Source organism: Anthonomus grandis, chromosome 4, assembly GCF_022605725.1.
Source record: "Anthonomus grandis grandis chromosome 4, icAntGran1.3, whole genome shotgun sequence".
NCBI lineage: Eukaryota > Metazoa > Arthropoda > Insecta > Coleoptera > Curculionidae > Anthonomus > Anthonomus grandis.
In genome coordinates, this window is record NC_065549.1 from 14354713 (window position 1) to 14368698 (window position 13986).

At 33.6% G+C, this 13986-nt stretch overlaps 1 protein-coding gene across 9 annotated transcripts in view; it reads left to right on the forward strand.

Moving 5' to 3' along the window:
- Nucleotides 1–13986, forward strand: part of LOC126734933 (titin) — a 117393-nt gene that overhangs the window by 35196 nt on the left and 68211 nt on the right. For 8 of the 9 annotated variants that reach the window (XM_050438777.1, XM_050438774.1, XM_050438772.1 and 5 more), the window contains exons 3-9: nucleotides 961–1111; nucleotides 1171–1390; nucleotides 1445–1571; nucleotides 1622–1773; nucleotides 1834–2675; nucleotides 10239–10265; nucleotides 10562–10826. In XM_050438777.1, the coding sequence (XP_050294734.1) occupies nucleotides 961–1111; nucleotides 1171–1390; nucleotides 1445–1571; nucleotides 1622–1773; nucleotides 1834–2675; nucleotides 10239–10265; nucleotides 10562–10826 (1784 nt within the window). The remainder of the gene's footprint in view (nucleotides 1–960; nucleotides 1112–1170; nucleotides 1391–1444; nucleotides 1572–1621; nucleotides 1774–1833; nucleotides 2676–10238; nucleotides 10266–10561; nucleotides 10827–13986) is intronic. The other variant, XM_050438776.1, reaches the window with a different exon arrangement.

A 13986-nucleotide genomic window follows, 5' to 3' on the forward strand; every position in this document is an offset into this window, starting at 1 on the left:
TGTACGTTTTATTTTCAAGTTTCCGATTCTGTTGATAATAAAATTCTATCATAAGATACTTTGACTCCTTTTGATAGATCATCAGATACTACCTACAAGGGCAAATGTCATTGTCAAGGAAAAAATTCGTAAAAGAATCAAGAATTAATATCTTGAAAAGGAGAGGTCATAAAAAAAAAAGATGTAAAAAAAGTGTCAGATGAAAGTTACTTATTTTTTAACGCTAAATCAGATACTATTAAAAAAATAGAGGTTTCTACGCAAAAAAGGAAAGTTGACCTTCATTTGACCTTAAAGACACCCACTCAAGGTCAAACCAATGACGTCATTTTATGGCCCCCTGGAAACCATTCAAACTTCACATGAAACATTTTCTGGATACATGTTTAGTTTTCGAAATATTGCGATGTCTCAAGTTAAAAGGACTACCTTGTATATTTGTTATTTTATAAAATATATATTTTATTATTAATTATATATAATGAGACCGTGACTTGGATTTTTTACTTCTAGTTTTTGTTTGGTCTATTGGAGAAAATGAATGATATGTTTCTATCTGAATATTATTGTTTCTTATGATAATTATCAAATGGCTCTAATGTGTTCTATTATATCTTTACTGAATACATATTTTATATACGTTTAGATATAAACGTATATAAAATTTATATACGTTTTTATATACGTTTATTATTCAGAAACCTAAAATATCCCGTCAAATATTTGAACAAGAGCATTCGAAGCTAGAGACATGTGCTAGTAAGAATTTAAATATATTTGAATGAAAGGTATTTATTTGCAATGAATAATTAATAATTTGACTCTATGACAAACTATATGATATCTTATTGTTATTTGGGATTTTTTCCATTTTTTTCAGCCTGTACAATAAGCAAAAAAAAAATTAAATTATTTCCAATTCATCAAAAAAGATTTTTAAATTAAGTTTATCATTTAAAGCAAAAAAGGCCCCCAAAGTCCCAATAAAAACCTACCGCTGGGAGGACGTGAGAAGAGCAAGAAGGAGAGGAGGCTACCCGTGGACTCACTTATACAAAGGCCCATTTACCGAGAACATTGATCCAGAACAGTTTACAATGGACGCATTAAGGTAAATATAAGTTTCAAAAAAATGCATTCAATTATCCTTGGTATTGTTCCGTTATATAGACGAGCAAAGTCAGCGTCTCCAATGGGTCGAAGATCAGACCGCATAGAGATTTCAGAAGTTTCATCATGGGCTGATTACAGTGGTAAAACCACACCCACGTTATTGCAGGAACTAATAAGTGAACCAGAAAGTACTTCTGCTAAAAATAGTCGTCCTGGATCAGTTGTTATTGAAGAATATTTCGATGATGAAGATAAGGATTTGGAAGACGATGTGCAGGTAACAGTGGGTTACTGTTTCATAATTAAATATATAAAATAATTTGTTTCTTAGATAAAAGAGTACCCAATGGATACTGATTCGGACAATATTAGTCAATATTTGGATAAAGAAGACCGGGAACCTACTACCTCAAAAGGGTCTAAGAAAAAAATAAATGGCAGTAAGGATAGTATAACTGGTAAGTTTATAATGTCTCTTATTATTTGATATTCTCAGTTTTTCATTCAGAAAGGGAAAAGCGAGCAAAATCAGAAGAAACATCCCCTAGAAAGCGAAAAATTTCAGACGAAAGTCGGCACAGTAAATACAGCCTTTCTAGACTAAGTGTCCTCAAAAGGTTAAAAGATGCCAAAAGCAAAATTTCATTTCCCACAAAAAAGGTACAGTTAAAATAGTTTATTGTCATGTTTAATATTATTGAATAAATAATGTCTTTGCAGATTCCAAAAATCCGAACCAGTCCTCCCAAAGAGGATAAACCGAAAAAAGAAACGAAAAAGAAAAACCATGAGACTTCTACGAGACTGCAAAAACCTGACAAGCCTGTATACATTTACATTCCCTTGAAGCCACCCCCCGGTGAAACCGATGAGTTTTCCCATTTGGAATTTGAGGAAGCAAAACCGGTGAATGAGCAAGAAGTGAAAACTGAAGAAGCCGAACCTGTGAAAAATGAAGAAGTTGCTGTCAAGGAAGTTGAGAGTGAAAACAAATCGCCATTTAGTACATTAGAGCAAGGACCAAGAGTAACCAAGAAGCCTCCCTTGAAAATAAATCCAGCTTTTAAGCAACTTTTAAAAGATGTAAGGCAATTAAAGGATAAAGAAATATCAGATATTCAAAGCAGTCCTGCAAATGAAATAAAAGAAGACATTAAAACGGATGTAAAACCTGCAACTCCCGATGAAGAAACGTTGGATCTTGAAGAACAAACGACTCCTGATACAGATTCTCCGAAAGAAACAGACTTTGATCAACTTTTCCAAGCGAGTGCCCAAAGACCCGCTCAGTTGTTAGAAGAAACCAGACAGGAAAGGAGTAAAAGCGCAGAACCGCAAATTAAAAGACGGCCATCCATAGACAGCGGCTACAGCAGAAAAAGTACATCCAAGTTGGCCCTTATGAAGAAACTCAGAGATGCAGGTGAAAAGTTAAAAGATGCTGGTGGTCGCATTAGAAGCGCGTTATCTTTGGATAATTTAAAGAAGAAGTTTAGTAAGGAAGACGAAGAAAAAGTGAAGAGCAAACAAGAAGTGGAAACTTGTAAGCCTAAAAGACCCAAGTAAGTTCCTACTGTTCAAATAGATCATGAATAATATTCTGTCAATGTTAAAGTCTTTTGAAAATATAGAAATTGGTAATTTCTGATTATTTATCTTATGGATCTTTTTCCTTTGGGAATTTCCAATTTTCCAGGAATGTTTTATTGTGTCCGCGTGGTCAAGATTGTGATCATAAGAATATTACCATTACAATCCTTCAATCTTTTTTTGAAATCGTCTTCCAAAGTTGGGAATTTTCTATCTTTTGGGTAATTTCAAATATGAAAATTGTAATTTTTTTTTTCTAATTTTCGCTTACGACAAGGTTTCTTTCTATAGATCGCACAAATATCGGATTGTAGCAAGATCAGAGTAGAACTTAGGAAAATACAATTTTATAAAAATTCCGAAATTTTGCCGCAACACTAAGTTCGCTGCAAAGTTTGGGCAATGGCAAGAGGATGGTTTTGGATGATTTTATTGTGATCGAGGAGAATATAAATTCAAAAACATCATGTCATAAAGATGTCAAGAATATCAAAAAGAAACGCAAAGTTTATAAAGATTGCGTCTTTTTACAATTTTCAACAATCGTCTTTTCACATTTTTTCGGATAGCATAAACATATTTAATCAGATTTTATTTTTTTTCGAATTTCTTCTAACAAGACCAATCTCTATCCTACAGATCTTCAAAATACCGAATCATGATGAAAACTTTGGGAACCACATTTCTTTTCGAAAATTGCAAAAAGGCCATTTTTGGAACTTAAATTTACTTAACTTTTTAAGATCTTAAGAGGGAGACTACTACAAGAGGGTTAACATTTTGGATGGTTTTAATAAATTTGTATGAATATCCATGGCATAAAAAAACGATTGGAATTTTAAAGATTGTTAGGTCTTAGTTTTCCCATAATCGTTTTACACATTTTGAAATTCATCATTTATTTAGGAGTATTAAATTTCAAATGAAAGTTTTTAAAAAATCCTCAGTAACTATAAGAAATTTTATTGTTTTCCAGACTTAGTTATTTTTAATTTTCCTGGTAGCCTTATGTCATTCATTCTATTAGTCAAAAACAGTTTGGGTTTTTGGATGGTTTTTATTGATTAGGAATAAAATTATGAACTGATTAGTTGAAATTATGAGAATTGGCGTAATCAGGGACGGATCCAGTGAAATATCCCCCCGAAATATCGGTCTCACGAAAAATTTTTCACTTCAAATTTTGATTTGAAATTCATAAAGCATTTTCTGCAAAACCATCTTTAAAAACTGCATGAATACAAATTCGTCCAGGGATCACGGATTGGTGTCTTTACCTCACTTATAATAATGATAATATTTATCCATCCATGATATATACCTATTATTATACAGATATATATTCCAAAACGAGGCAGCGGTTATAATATACAGCGAATGCAATTTACGATTTATCTATGATACCATTATTCGAATAGCGCGCCAATGTCACACAAGTCCGCAAGACAGCCACTATGTCAAAAAGCGTTTACAGAACAGACTTTTAATGAACAGACTGAAGGGCGTTACGAGCGTGGAGCGTTTGAACGCAAGTAACCTCTATTGCGGTTTTGACGTTTACAGGGCAGGCCACGCTAACCTTACGTTCTGTCAACAGTCAAATAATGAATAATCGAATAATAGTGTAAACCGTATATGCAAATTCGATTCAGTGATTTCTGAGCGTGAATCTTTGGAGTATTCGTGCTATCTTAGTAAATCCTCCTACTGGAGAAATGCCTCCAATGAAAATTACTGAGTTTTTCAAGCGGAAAAATCTTGACAAAAAATCCGAGAATTCGGAACAGCCTGTTGAACAACCGAAGAATTAATGCCAGCAAAAAGATCGAAACAAGACGAGACAAATAAAGTAAAGTTTGAAGTTATAGTATTGATTTTTTGACGAAGTATAATAATGCCGAAGTATAAGAATGCCTAGAGAAATTTCTACCTGAGTGATGACTTTTTTATAATATAAATCCGAATCATAATGAGCTCAACTTTTAAATTTTATTTCTTGTTAATTTTCAGAAGGCGCAAAAGTTGATAGATCGAGATAATGACGTGAAACAGTTTCGTCGAAGAACACTAAACGATGTAGAAAAATATCAACTTCTAGCAAATGTATGGACATCAGATGCGTTTTTTGTGTTTCCGGCATCGACAATTAGTGGTAAAAATCTCAAATTCCAGTCGTGGTTGCGAACATACCCTTGGCTGTTATACTCAGCTGTCGAAGATGCAGCGTATTGTAAATCATGTCTAATATTTGCAAAAGAGCAAGTTGTGAAAGGCAGCTATGAAAATTCAAAGGCGCTCATCAAAATTGTTTGGAAAAATTGGAGAAAGGCTTGAGACAGGTTTAAAGAACATGCGGCGACAAAGTATCACGATGACGCCAACACCGATGCGCGCAACTTCAAGCTTATTTATAAAAACAAGAAGAACGATGTCATTACTGACATTGATGTAAGCCGAAAAAAGTTGCAGATCGAGAACAGAAAGAAATTAGTGTCAATTATCCGTGCAGTGTTATTTTGTTGTCGACAAGGAATAGCCCTTCGAGGTCGTCGAGATGATGGTGCTATGTTCATGGATATGCCGGAAGATAACGACGGAAACTTCAGAGTTCTCCTACGTTATGCAGTAGAGTGCGATGATGAGTTTCTGCGAAACCACTTGATGACGGCTGGGGCTAATGTAATCTATCTAAGCTACAAGACACAGAATGAAATTATCGAGGCTGGACGGGAGATAATTACGAATGAAATAGTAAATCGTGTAAATAAGACGAGGTGTTTTGCAGTCACTGCCAATGAAACGACTTATATAAGTGGAATAAAACAATTTTCTATTGGAGTCCGGTATGTACGAAAAGTTGCAGGGAAACACGTCATGTGAGAAGATTTTTGGTGTTTTATACCTGTAGAGGATGTAACAGGCGCAGGACTGGCTAATACACTATTAACATCATTGGAAAAACTTGGCATTGAGATTCAATATATGAGAGGACAAGGTGAATTCGCATTTCAGTGTACTTCAATGTCATAAATAATTTTCAAAGGAGAAAATAATACAATACTGACGATGATCCTTGTTGTAGGTTATGATTGACCACGAGCTATCAGTGGAGAGTTCAAAGGATGTGCAGCTATTGTTAAAAATTAAGGTTTAGATGCACCCTATTTTCATTGTGCAAACCACAATTTGAATCTGGCTATCTGTCACGCATGCGACATTACACCGATTCGCAACTGCTTGGGGACAGTAAAAAAAGTCGTCAGTTTCTTTCAAAATTGGAACAAGGCTGGAATAATTTTAAAGAAAACCATTCTTGAATCGAAGACTGGCGCCAAGCATACTCGTCTTCTGAAATTTTGCGAATCGCGTTGGATTGAACACCTCGCATCACTTAGCCTGTTTTACGATAGCATAAGATTTATTGATTCCACTCTGGAAGAAATGGACCAGCTAAAAGTAAAATCTGATGGTGCGCAGCCAAATGAGCTACTTCCTTCTATTCGAACGCCTTAGTTCATAATTTTTATTGGCAGTGCTCAACCTATCTTTGGATTATTTAAAAGTTTGAGTCTCAATTTACAAAAAGAAGATTGTGATCTAAGTAAATGCATTGAATACGCGAACGATGTCCATGATGAAATAAATGATATGCGTACAAAGGCAGACGAAACATTCCGAGAAATTTTTGAATCAGCGACACGTTGATACCGTGCTGACGGTTCCTTGACGAGCAGCACGTCAGAAAAATCGGGACAACTATGCTGGAAATGCTGAAGAGTACTATAGGCGATCAATCTACATTCCATTTTTGTATAAGTACTCTAAAGAGCTTGAAACAAGATTTTTAAAGCAACGAGATCTGCTTTCCAAGATACAAAATATTATCCCAGCAAAATGTGCCGAGATTGAATTGGACAAGACCATCTCTGTTTTCAAAGAAGTATGGCCGAGTGAATTTACTGATACATTTATACAATTTATTTTTCAATCATCATCGAGTGACGACATTTTTATCTAGATGATCATTGAATTATATTGTAGCCATTCATCTCACATAGGTCTGAAGCTTGTTTTAGAAGCAACCTCAAGACGTCAACCTTTTTGTCACGATACCCATAAATCATTTATCGAAAAAAGTGATTTATATTGAAGATTTATGCATTGCAATAAAATTATGAAAAAGATATCGAATTTTGTTGTACTTCGCAGTATCATACAAAACTATGGTTTTAGTGTAATTTCAACTGTAGTGTAAAGTAGTTTTTGATTTTTGATATTTCTACAATTTTCTTTCACATTCCATTGAACTATAGGTTAATGCAATATCGATGAAAAATCATCGAGATTGAACACAGAGAGATGAGTTACAGAAAATGTAACAGAAAAGAGAGAAAAATAGTCGTAGAAAATCACTATACTTTGAGTGAATGTCATTTTGTTTCTTAATCTGTTGAAATGACTGCTATTACATATATTCTTGATTATTATTTAGGCAGTTAGCCTCAAACAATAGCAGGTGTTCCATGAAGTGTCAGAATACGCAACACATAGTACTTTTCTCTGGGTTACTATGGAGTATGGGGACTGCTCATCTCTTACCTTATTATTTACAGTGCACTTACATTGTACTCAGTAAAACAAAATGGTCATTCTTGAGGGGATAATCTTAGATTTTTTCGAAGGACCCCCACTGAAAATATTTTCTAGATCCGTCCCTGGGCGTAATTAAAATTGATAAAGTATCGATCTTTAAAATTTAAATTCCCATTTAAAAAAATTGTGGTAACTGGAATTCGTTGATGGCTATACAGTAAAATTAAAAGTGGACACTCTTTTCAATTAACTCAGTAAATTAAAGATTAATAAATTCATTTATTTACTAAACAATAATAATAATAATGTACAGGGTGTCCAACTAAAAATGCAAAGTACTGTATCTCGAAACGTACTCATCGCAGAGGGTTACAGTAAAAAATAGTCACTAAAACGGCTAAGAGAAAAACCTGTAAAATATTTTCAAGTTTCTTAAATGACCGCTAGGGGGTGTAACTGCTATCTTGAATATACAAAAGTAAAGTTTTTGTGAATTTCGATATATTAACCTATCAAAAAATACTGGATCTTTAAAGTAGAGGACAATCTGAAACTTTTCAGTTCGACAGTTTTTGCTGTATCTCTAAAAATAAAGTAGTGGAGGGTATTCAAATGTTTCCGTAAAAAATACACTGTATCTTAGAAATGGCTTAGTTGACTTTAACACAATTGTGTTCTTAAAAAAGAGCCATTGTCTTTAACTGTTTTAGTAGATTTGCTAGTTTCACATTTCGCCGCTAGAGGGCTTTTTTGAACATTCCGACAGATAATATAAACTAGTAATAACACTCACGAGATGACCCGCTTAGTACATACTAACATGTATCATGTGCATTCGTGAGCGTTATTACTAGTTTATAAGGTCTGATGATGCTTTTCTAAGCGAAACATGTAACTTTCGGGACATCCAAAATTTTGAGATCGAGCCCTTAAGGTTTTTATTTTTTATCTCGATATCTTATTCCTAACCTAAAATTTAGGCCAAATTTTAAATTAATTTGAACATTTTATACGAAAATCCTATACTTAATTTTTTAAAGTATATTTCGCTTATATGAATACCCTAATTTCATTAAGGCTTTTGATAGAGTAGACCATAAAATTCTAATAAAAAAATAAAAGATATAGGAATTCAGGGTGAGCTTTTAAAGTGATTGAAATCTTATAGAAAAGGAGGATATAACATCGGCTATTCAAGGTTCATACTTAGAGCCTGTCAATATTTACGTAACTGATATTGTTTCTTGTTTTATGTTTGCATTTCGTACTATTTGCTGATGATTTGAAATTCTATATTAAAGTTCTGCTTTAATATTAGCCTTTCAAACAAAAGATCTGGGTTTGGTGCTTGATAGCCATTTTATTAATTTTTTTGAGTTTAAACTTCACAAAAAATTCATTACCTATTTAAGATCCAGAATAAATCCATTATTCAAGTTAATTCCAAAAATTGTTATTCTTTTTTTTTGTTATTCTTTTGGTTTCCTACCTATCCTTAAAATAAGTTATATACATTTCTTTATGTGTTTTATCTTTGACTTTCAGAAAAAAAGTTTCATTTTTCAAGTAATATGGGTCCATTGCTATTTATATTGTAAATAGGAGGGATTGTCAGACTAGTATATTTGAGTAAAATATTTTTATTTTTATTAGTAAACCACTTTCAACCCCTATAGATTATTATCAGTCTCCCAAAGATCAACATCTTTTACTCTATCAATCTCCCAAAGACATGAACACGTTTATAAAATGGAGATTAAATTTGAAACTTACTTATACTGCTGTTAGGGTAATATTAATATTCTGTCCTAAATGATTTTGATTTTGGAAACATGTTTGATATATCTCTCTCCTCTCCTCCATGTTTAACCAGTTTGTCATCTGCGTTCTTGTGAGAAATATGTTCAGACCTCGTCATGTCATAAATCAGTCTCGGACAGTAATTTTGATTTTTTTTTGTATTCTTCGTTTATCTATTTTCGTGAGGCAACTATTATAGACATCCCTATGAATAAAAAATTATGGCATTTGTAGATCACACAGCATAATTTTTGTTTTCTGAGAAATTAGTGTTTATTGTATAGCAATTTTAGTATGACAAATGTTTTTTGTATGCATTTAGAAACACGAGTGGTAAATCTTAATGTATTATCAAAAGAAACACCTAAATTAGTCTTGGCCGTAAATTAATTATTATCAGTCCTAAATAATTAACTTATTTTTACTAGTTATGTTATTTAGAAAAGGTATAACAAGATTATTAGCACATACAGCTCTAGTTACTATCAATTCAGATAAAGATTATTAAACGCAAATAGTTTCAATTTGTATTAGAATAACTGCCATAGCAAGTTTAAAAAAAATGTTCTAATGAAAGCAATTTGGTCATAAAAACATGATTTTCAGAACAAATTGTTGCGCAATTACTAGTGGGCTGCAGGGCAGTTTTAGAGGAGAAACGCCAACAAGTAATTTCATAATTTATATATGAGAGATTCAATTCTAATTTTTAATGATTTTTCTAAATTTCACTTGCAACATACTTACTATTCCTATCACAACTTTAAAATCTACATAAACTCCAAGATATAGAGTTTCTAGCTTGCTTAATTTTTGTTAAGCAAGTGCACTCATTTATTTTAAGTGTTTTCTGTAAAATTCTATTTAAAAACAATGTGATTTTTATATAAATCTTAAATTTTAATGTAAACCATGAGCAGCTCATTTGCCATTTTAGGAAAAACGGATTTCATATTTTTTCACTATTGAAATCTACTATTTCAGGTATTTCTCAAAGGAAACATCATTTAGTAATTGATGTAAAAGTAATTGATCTCATTAATGATTCAACTCAAATTACATGATAAAAAAGTTATAAGGGTTAACTACCTTTGAGAAACACCCTGTATTTTACTCTAATTAATTTACTTCCTTGTTTGTAGATTTGGAAAACCATCACTCGAGAAAAGGTATTGTAAAATGGCAACAGATTTTTAGTTTTGCCTTATCGGTTCCATTTTTACCGGCTTTTATTGCACACACATTGTCTGAACACAATGCTTGATTGAAGGACACCCTAGCTTTCCATCTTATCTTTAATTCCACTAATACTCACAACAATGTATGAAGACATTTTTTTGTAGAGTTCATATTTTGTTACAAACAGTAGATAACCTTTATAGTTTTAGTTGTAGTAAATAGTAAAGTTTTTAATGTGTGCCTGAGTATTTTAATAAGCGGTCATATTCTTTTTTTATTTAATTAGGCCCACAAGTGTTGTAAAACTAGGACAATTAGACGCTCCCAAGAAGCCAGTTGAACCAGTTTATATCCATATACCGCTCAAACCACCCGAAGGGCAAACTGATGCTTTTTCCCATTTGGCAAATGAACCTTTAAGTGAAATATCTGCCGAACCTAAGGAAGAGAGAAGCGATAGTTTGGATAGCACGAGCCCTATTAGTCCAAATAAGGATGGAATCCAGTTTATATTTTTAACACCACCTAGTGACGATGAGATATTAGATAAGGTAATTCAAATAAATTTGATAGTTCAATAGGAATTAATGAAGAAAACATTTCTGTTTAATAAAGGAGTTCTTAGTTTTGTCTTAGCTTCTACATTTTGCAACTTATATCAAAATTAAAACTCTTAGAAAAATCAAAAGAAATTAAAATGCAGCCCTGAAGGTGCCACATATGATAATATTAGGTTAAAGTACTGTTTGTCTGCTTTATAGTTGATTTATAGACTTTTTAAGCACTAAAACTCGTAGGGAATTTACAAGGATTTAGTATCTCCATTTCTTCCAGTTCGTCAACTGTTTTTTTATCTTTTTTTAAGGAGGTGGGCTGCCTCTACTCCTTTTATCAGCTCGTGATCTCTACTCTATCATTTTTCTGGTCCACCGCCTCAGGTCATTCCGGCCACTTTGCCAGCCCAGTTCCATTTAAGATATGCTCGTTAATATCTGTGACGTCTATTCTTTTTCTTATTTCTTCATTTTTGACTCTTTAGTCCCAGTAGCGACCTTTACATTCTTCTTTGTGCTACTCTGAATTTGGTTGCTGTGGCCTGGGTTAAGGAGAGTGATTCGGCACCGTAAGGGGAACATAGGCATTGGTCGAAGGTCTTCTTTTTTAGGGGATTTGATATGTTGCTCTTGAAGATGTCTGCCAGAGCTCCATATGTAGTTCGTGCCCGGGTAATTTTTAACTCTGGCAATTTGAATTTCATGACCTAAGCATTTATATTTGTGGACTAGTATTATTTCGTTACCACCGACCTAGGTTTTCACTTAGTATCAAATTTGTCATGAATTACATCTTTTTAAAGTTCATGTTTAAACGAACTTATTTGCAAATGTCATTTAACTCTGTAATCAAAGTTCTAATCTCTCCCAAGTTATCTGCTATTAGAACTATGTCGTCGGTAAATCGGAGGTGTAAGAGCATTTCGTCGTCAAAACAGATTCTTTCTTATAAGTCAACTTCTAAGATTCTTCCAGTCTAACTGTTTGAAAACTTGTTCCAGAACTGCCGTTAAAAGCTTGGGAGATAATCTGCCCCCTTGTCTATTTCCTCTTTCGGCCTTTATACCTTTTGAATCTTTATGCAATCTTATAGTCATTGTAGCATACAGAGTGTTCATTTGAAAACTTCAAACCACGGATTTATCGAAAACCACTGTTTGGAAAAAAAAACACCGAAATACGTCAAAAGGCTTGTCAAGGGGGACAACTTTCTAACCTAAAATTACCTCACGCCCTTTCAGCCATTGCCCCCCAGGGTCATCCCCTTAAAAATTTTAAACGACAAGGAGTATCGTGTAATAGCTTGCTTAAAAGGTCTTTTGAAGTCTTATATTTTCACGTTTAATTTTTTTAAATCGGTCGATTCGTTTTTGAGAAAATTAGAAAAATCTTTGTTTATCTTAATTTGTTCAGATAGAAAACAAAAACATGAAAATATCAGTTTTTATTTCAAAAAGTGTTGCCCGTTTTTGGGCAAACCATGATATAGGCGATTTTCGATATACGACATTTTCAAAAACATGTTGTGGGGTATCATGGCAGCTGTCGATGATGCATTGACGAAGTTCATCCAAACTTTCAGGTTGGGGAGTAAACACAATAGATTTCAAATGACCCCATAGAAAAAAGTCTAACGGCGTTATATCAGGAGATCTATCAGGCCATTCTATAGGCCCCCTTCGCCCTATCCATTTATCTGGAAACTCGTCGTCTAGCCATTTCCGAACGGGAAGAACATAGTGAGGAGGAGAACATAGTCTTGCTGGAACTATATTTCAGCCTCATTAAGTATAGAGTTTTCATCATCATCGATTTGGTTTTCAATGGTTTCAGTGATAAGCGGATTGATGGTATTTTCCAACATATCCAAATAAATATCTCCATTTAAATTTCCGTTAATAAATAATGGCCCAATCACTTTATTTCCTAAAATGCCTGCCCATACATTAATTTTTTGAGGGTACTGGGTATGCCCTTCTACAAATGCATGAGGTTTTTCATTGCTCCAATATCTACAGTTATGCTTATTAACAAATTCATTTAGATAAAATGTGCATTTATCGCTGAAGCAGATATTCTTTACATGAATAGTATTATCATTAATCGCTTCAGTAATTTTTTCACAAAACTCAACTCGTCTATCGAAATCGTCTTTGGTTAACCCTCGCAGTATTTTCATTTTGAATGGATGAAATTTATGAAGTTTGGTAACTGTGTGAACAGAGCCTAATGAAATACCAGTGGCAGCAACAATTTTGCGTAATGAAGTATTAGGATTTATTCCAAAATGACCCAAAACTTCAACTTGAGCGGCTTTATCCAAAATTCGCCGATGATCACGTTTTTTATTTGCAACAGATCCAGTTTCAGTAAACTTAGTAACAAGGTCCAAAACATGCCTATGCGAAGTTATCTTCTTCGGACGTCTGGCGTTAAACGTGACGGCAGTTTGCACATTGATTTTGGGCACCATAAATTAGAATAATTTCCACTCTTTCGGCTAGTGTGTAAACCTTTTGGAAGTAAAATCTTCAATTCAATAAATAAATTTTGACTATTCCAAGACTGTCATAAATGTAACTGACGGCAAAATAAATTCTTTTTCTTTTCGATAAATCCGTGGTGGGAAGTTTTCAAGTGTATACTTTGCATATGTCTTTAATGAGTTTAGACTTTCCTCCAGCGCTTTCATTATACTGTCTGTTTCGATCGTAAGGAAGTCGGCGAAGGCCAGCATCAGGGAGAGTTGTATTCAGTGGATTTTCTTGTAATGGATATTTTTCAGTGGGGGTGGTCGTTAGCGCCAAAATTTGTCCTAAAACCCGCCTCTCTCCTAGGTTGATAAAAGTTTAATTTTCTTTCTAATGGATTTGCTAATATTCTGGTGAATAGCTTGCAGAGGTGGTTTAACGGGCTTATGGGTCGGAAGTTTTCAAGATCTGTTGAATCGCTTTTCTTGTGTATTAAAATGGTTAGCCCATTGAGCAGTCTTATAGGCCTTGGGGCAAACATAAGTTGAAAAGTTCCTTTATTTTCTCTTAAAGTCGGTCCCCTCCAAACTTTACCACTTCTATAATAGTACCGTCTTCACCCTAAGCTTTAGTTCTTTTTATTAACCTTAGTGCAATTCTTATTTCATCGTTTAATATATATGGCA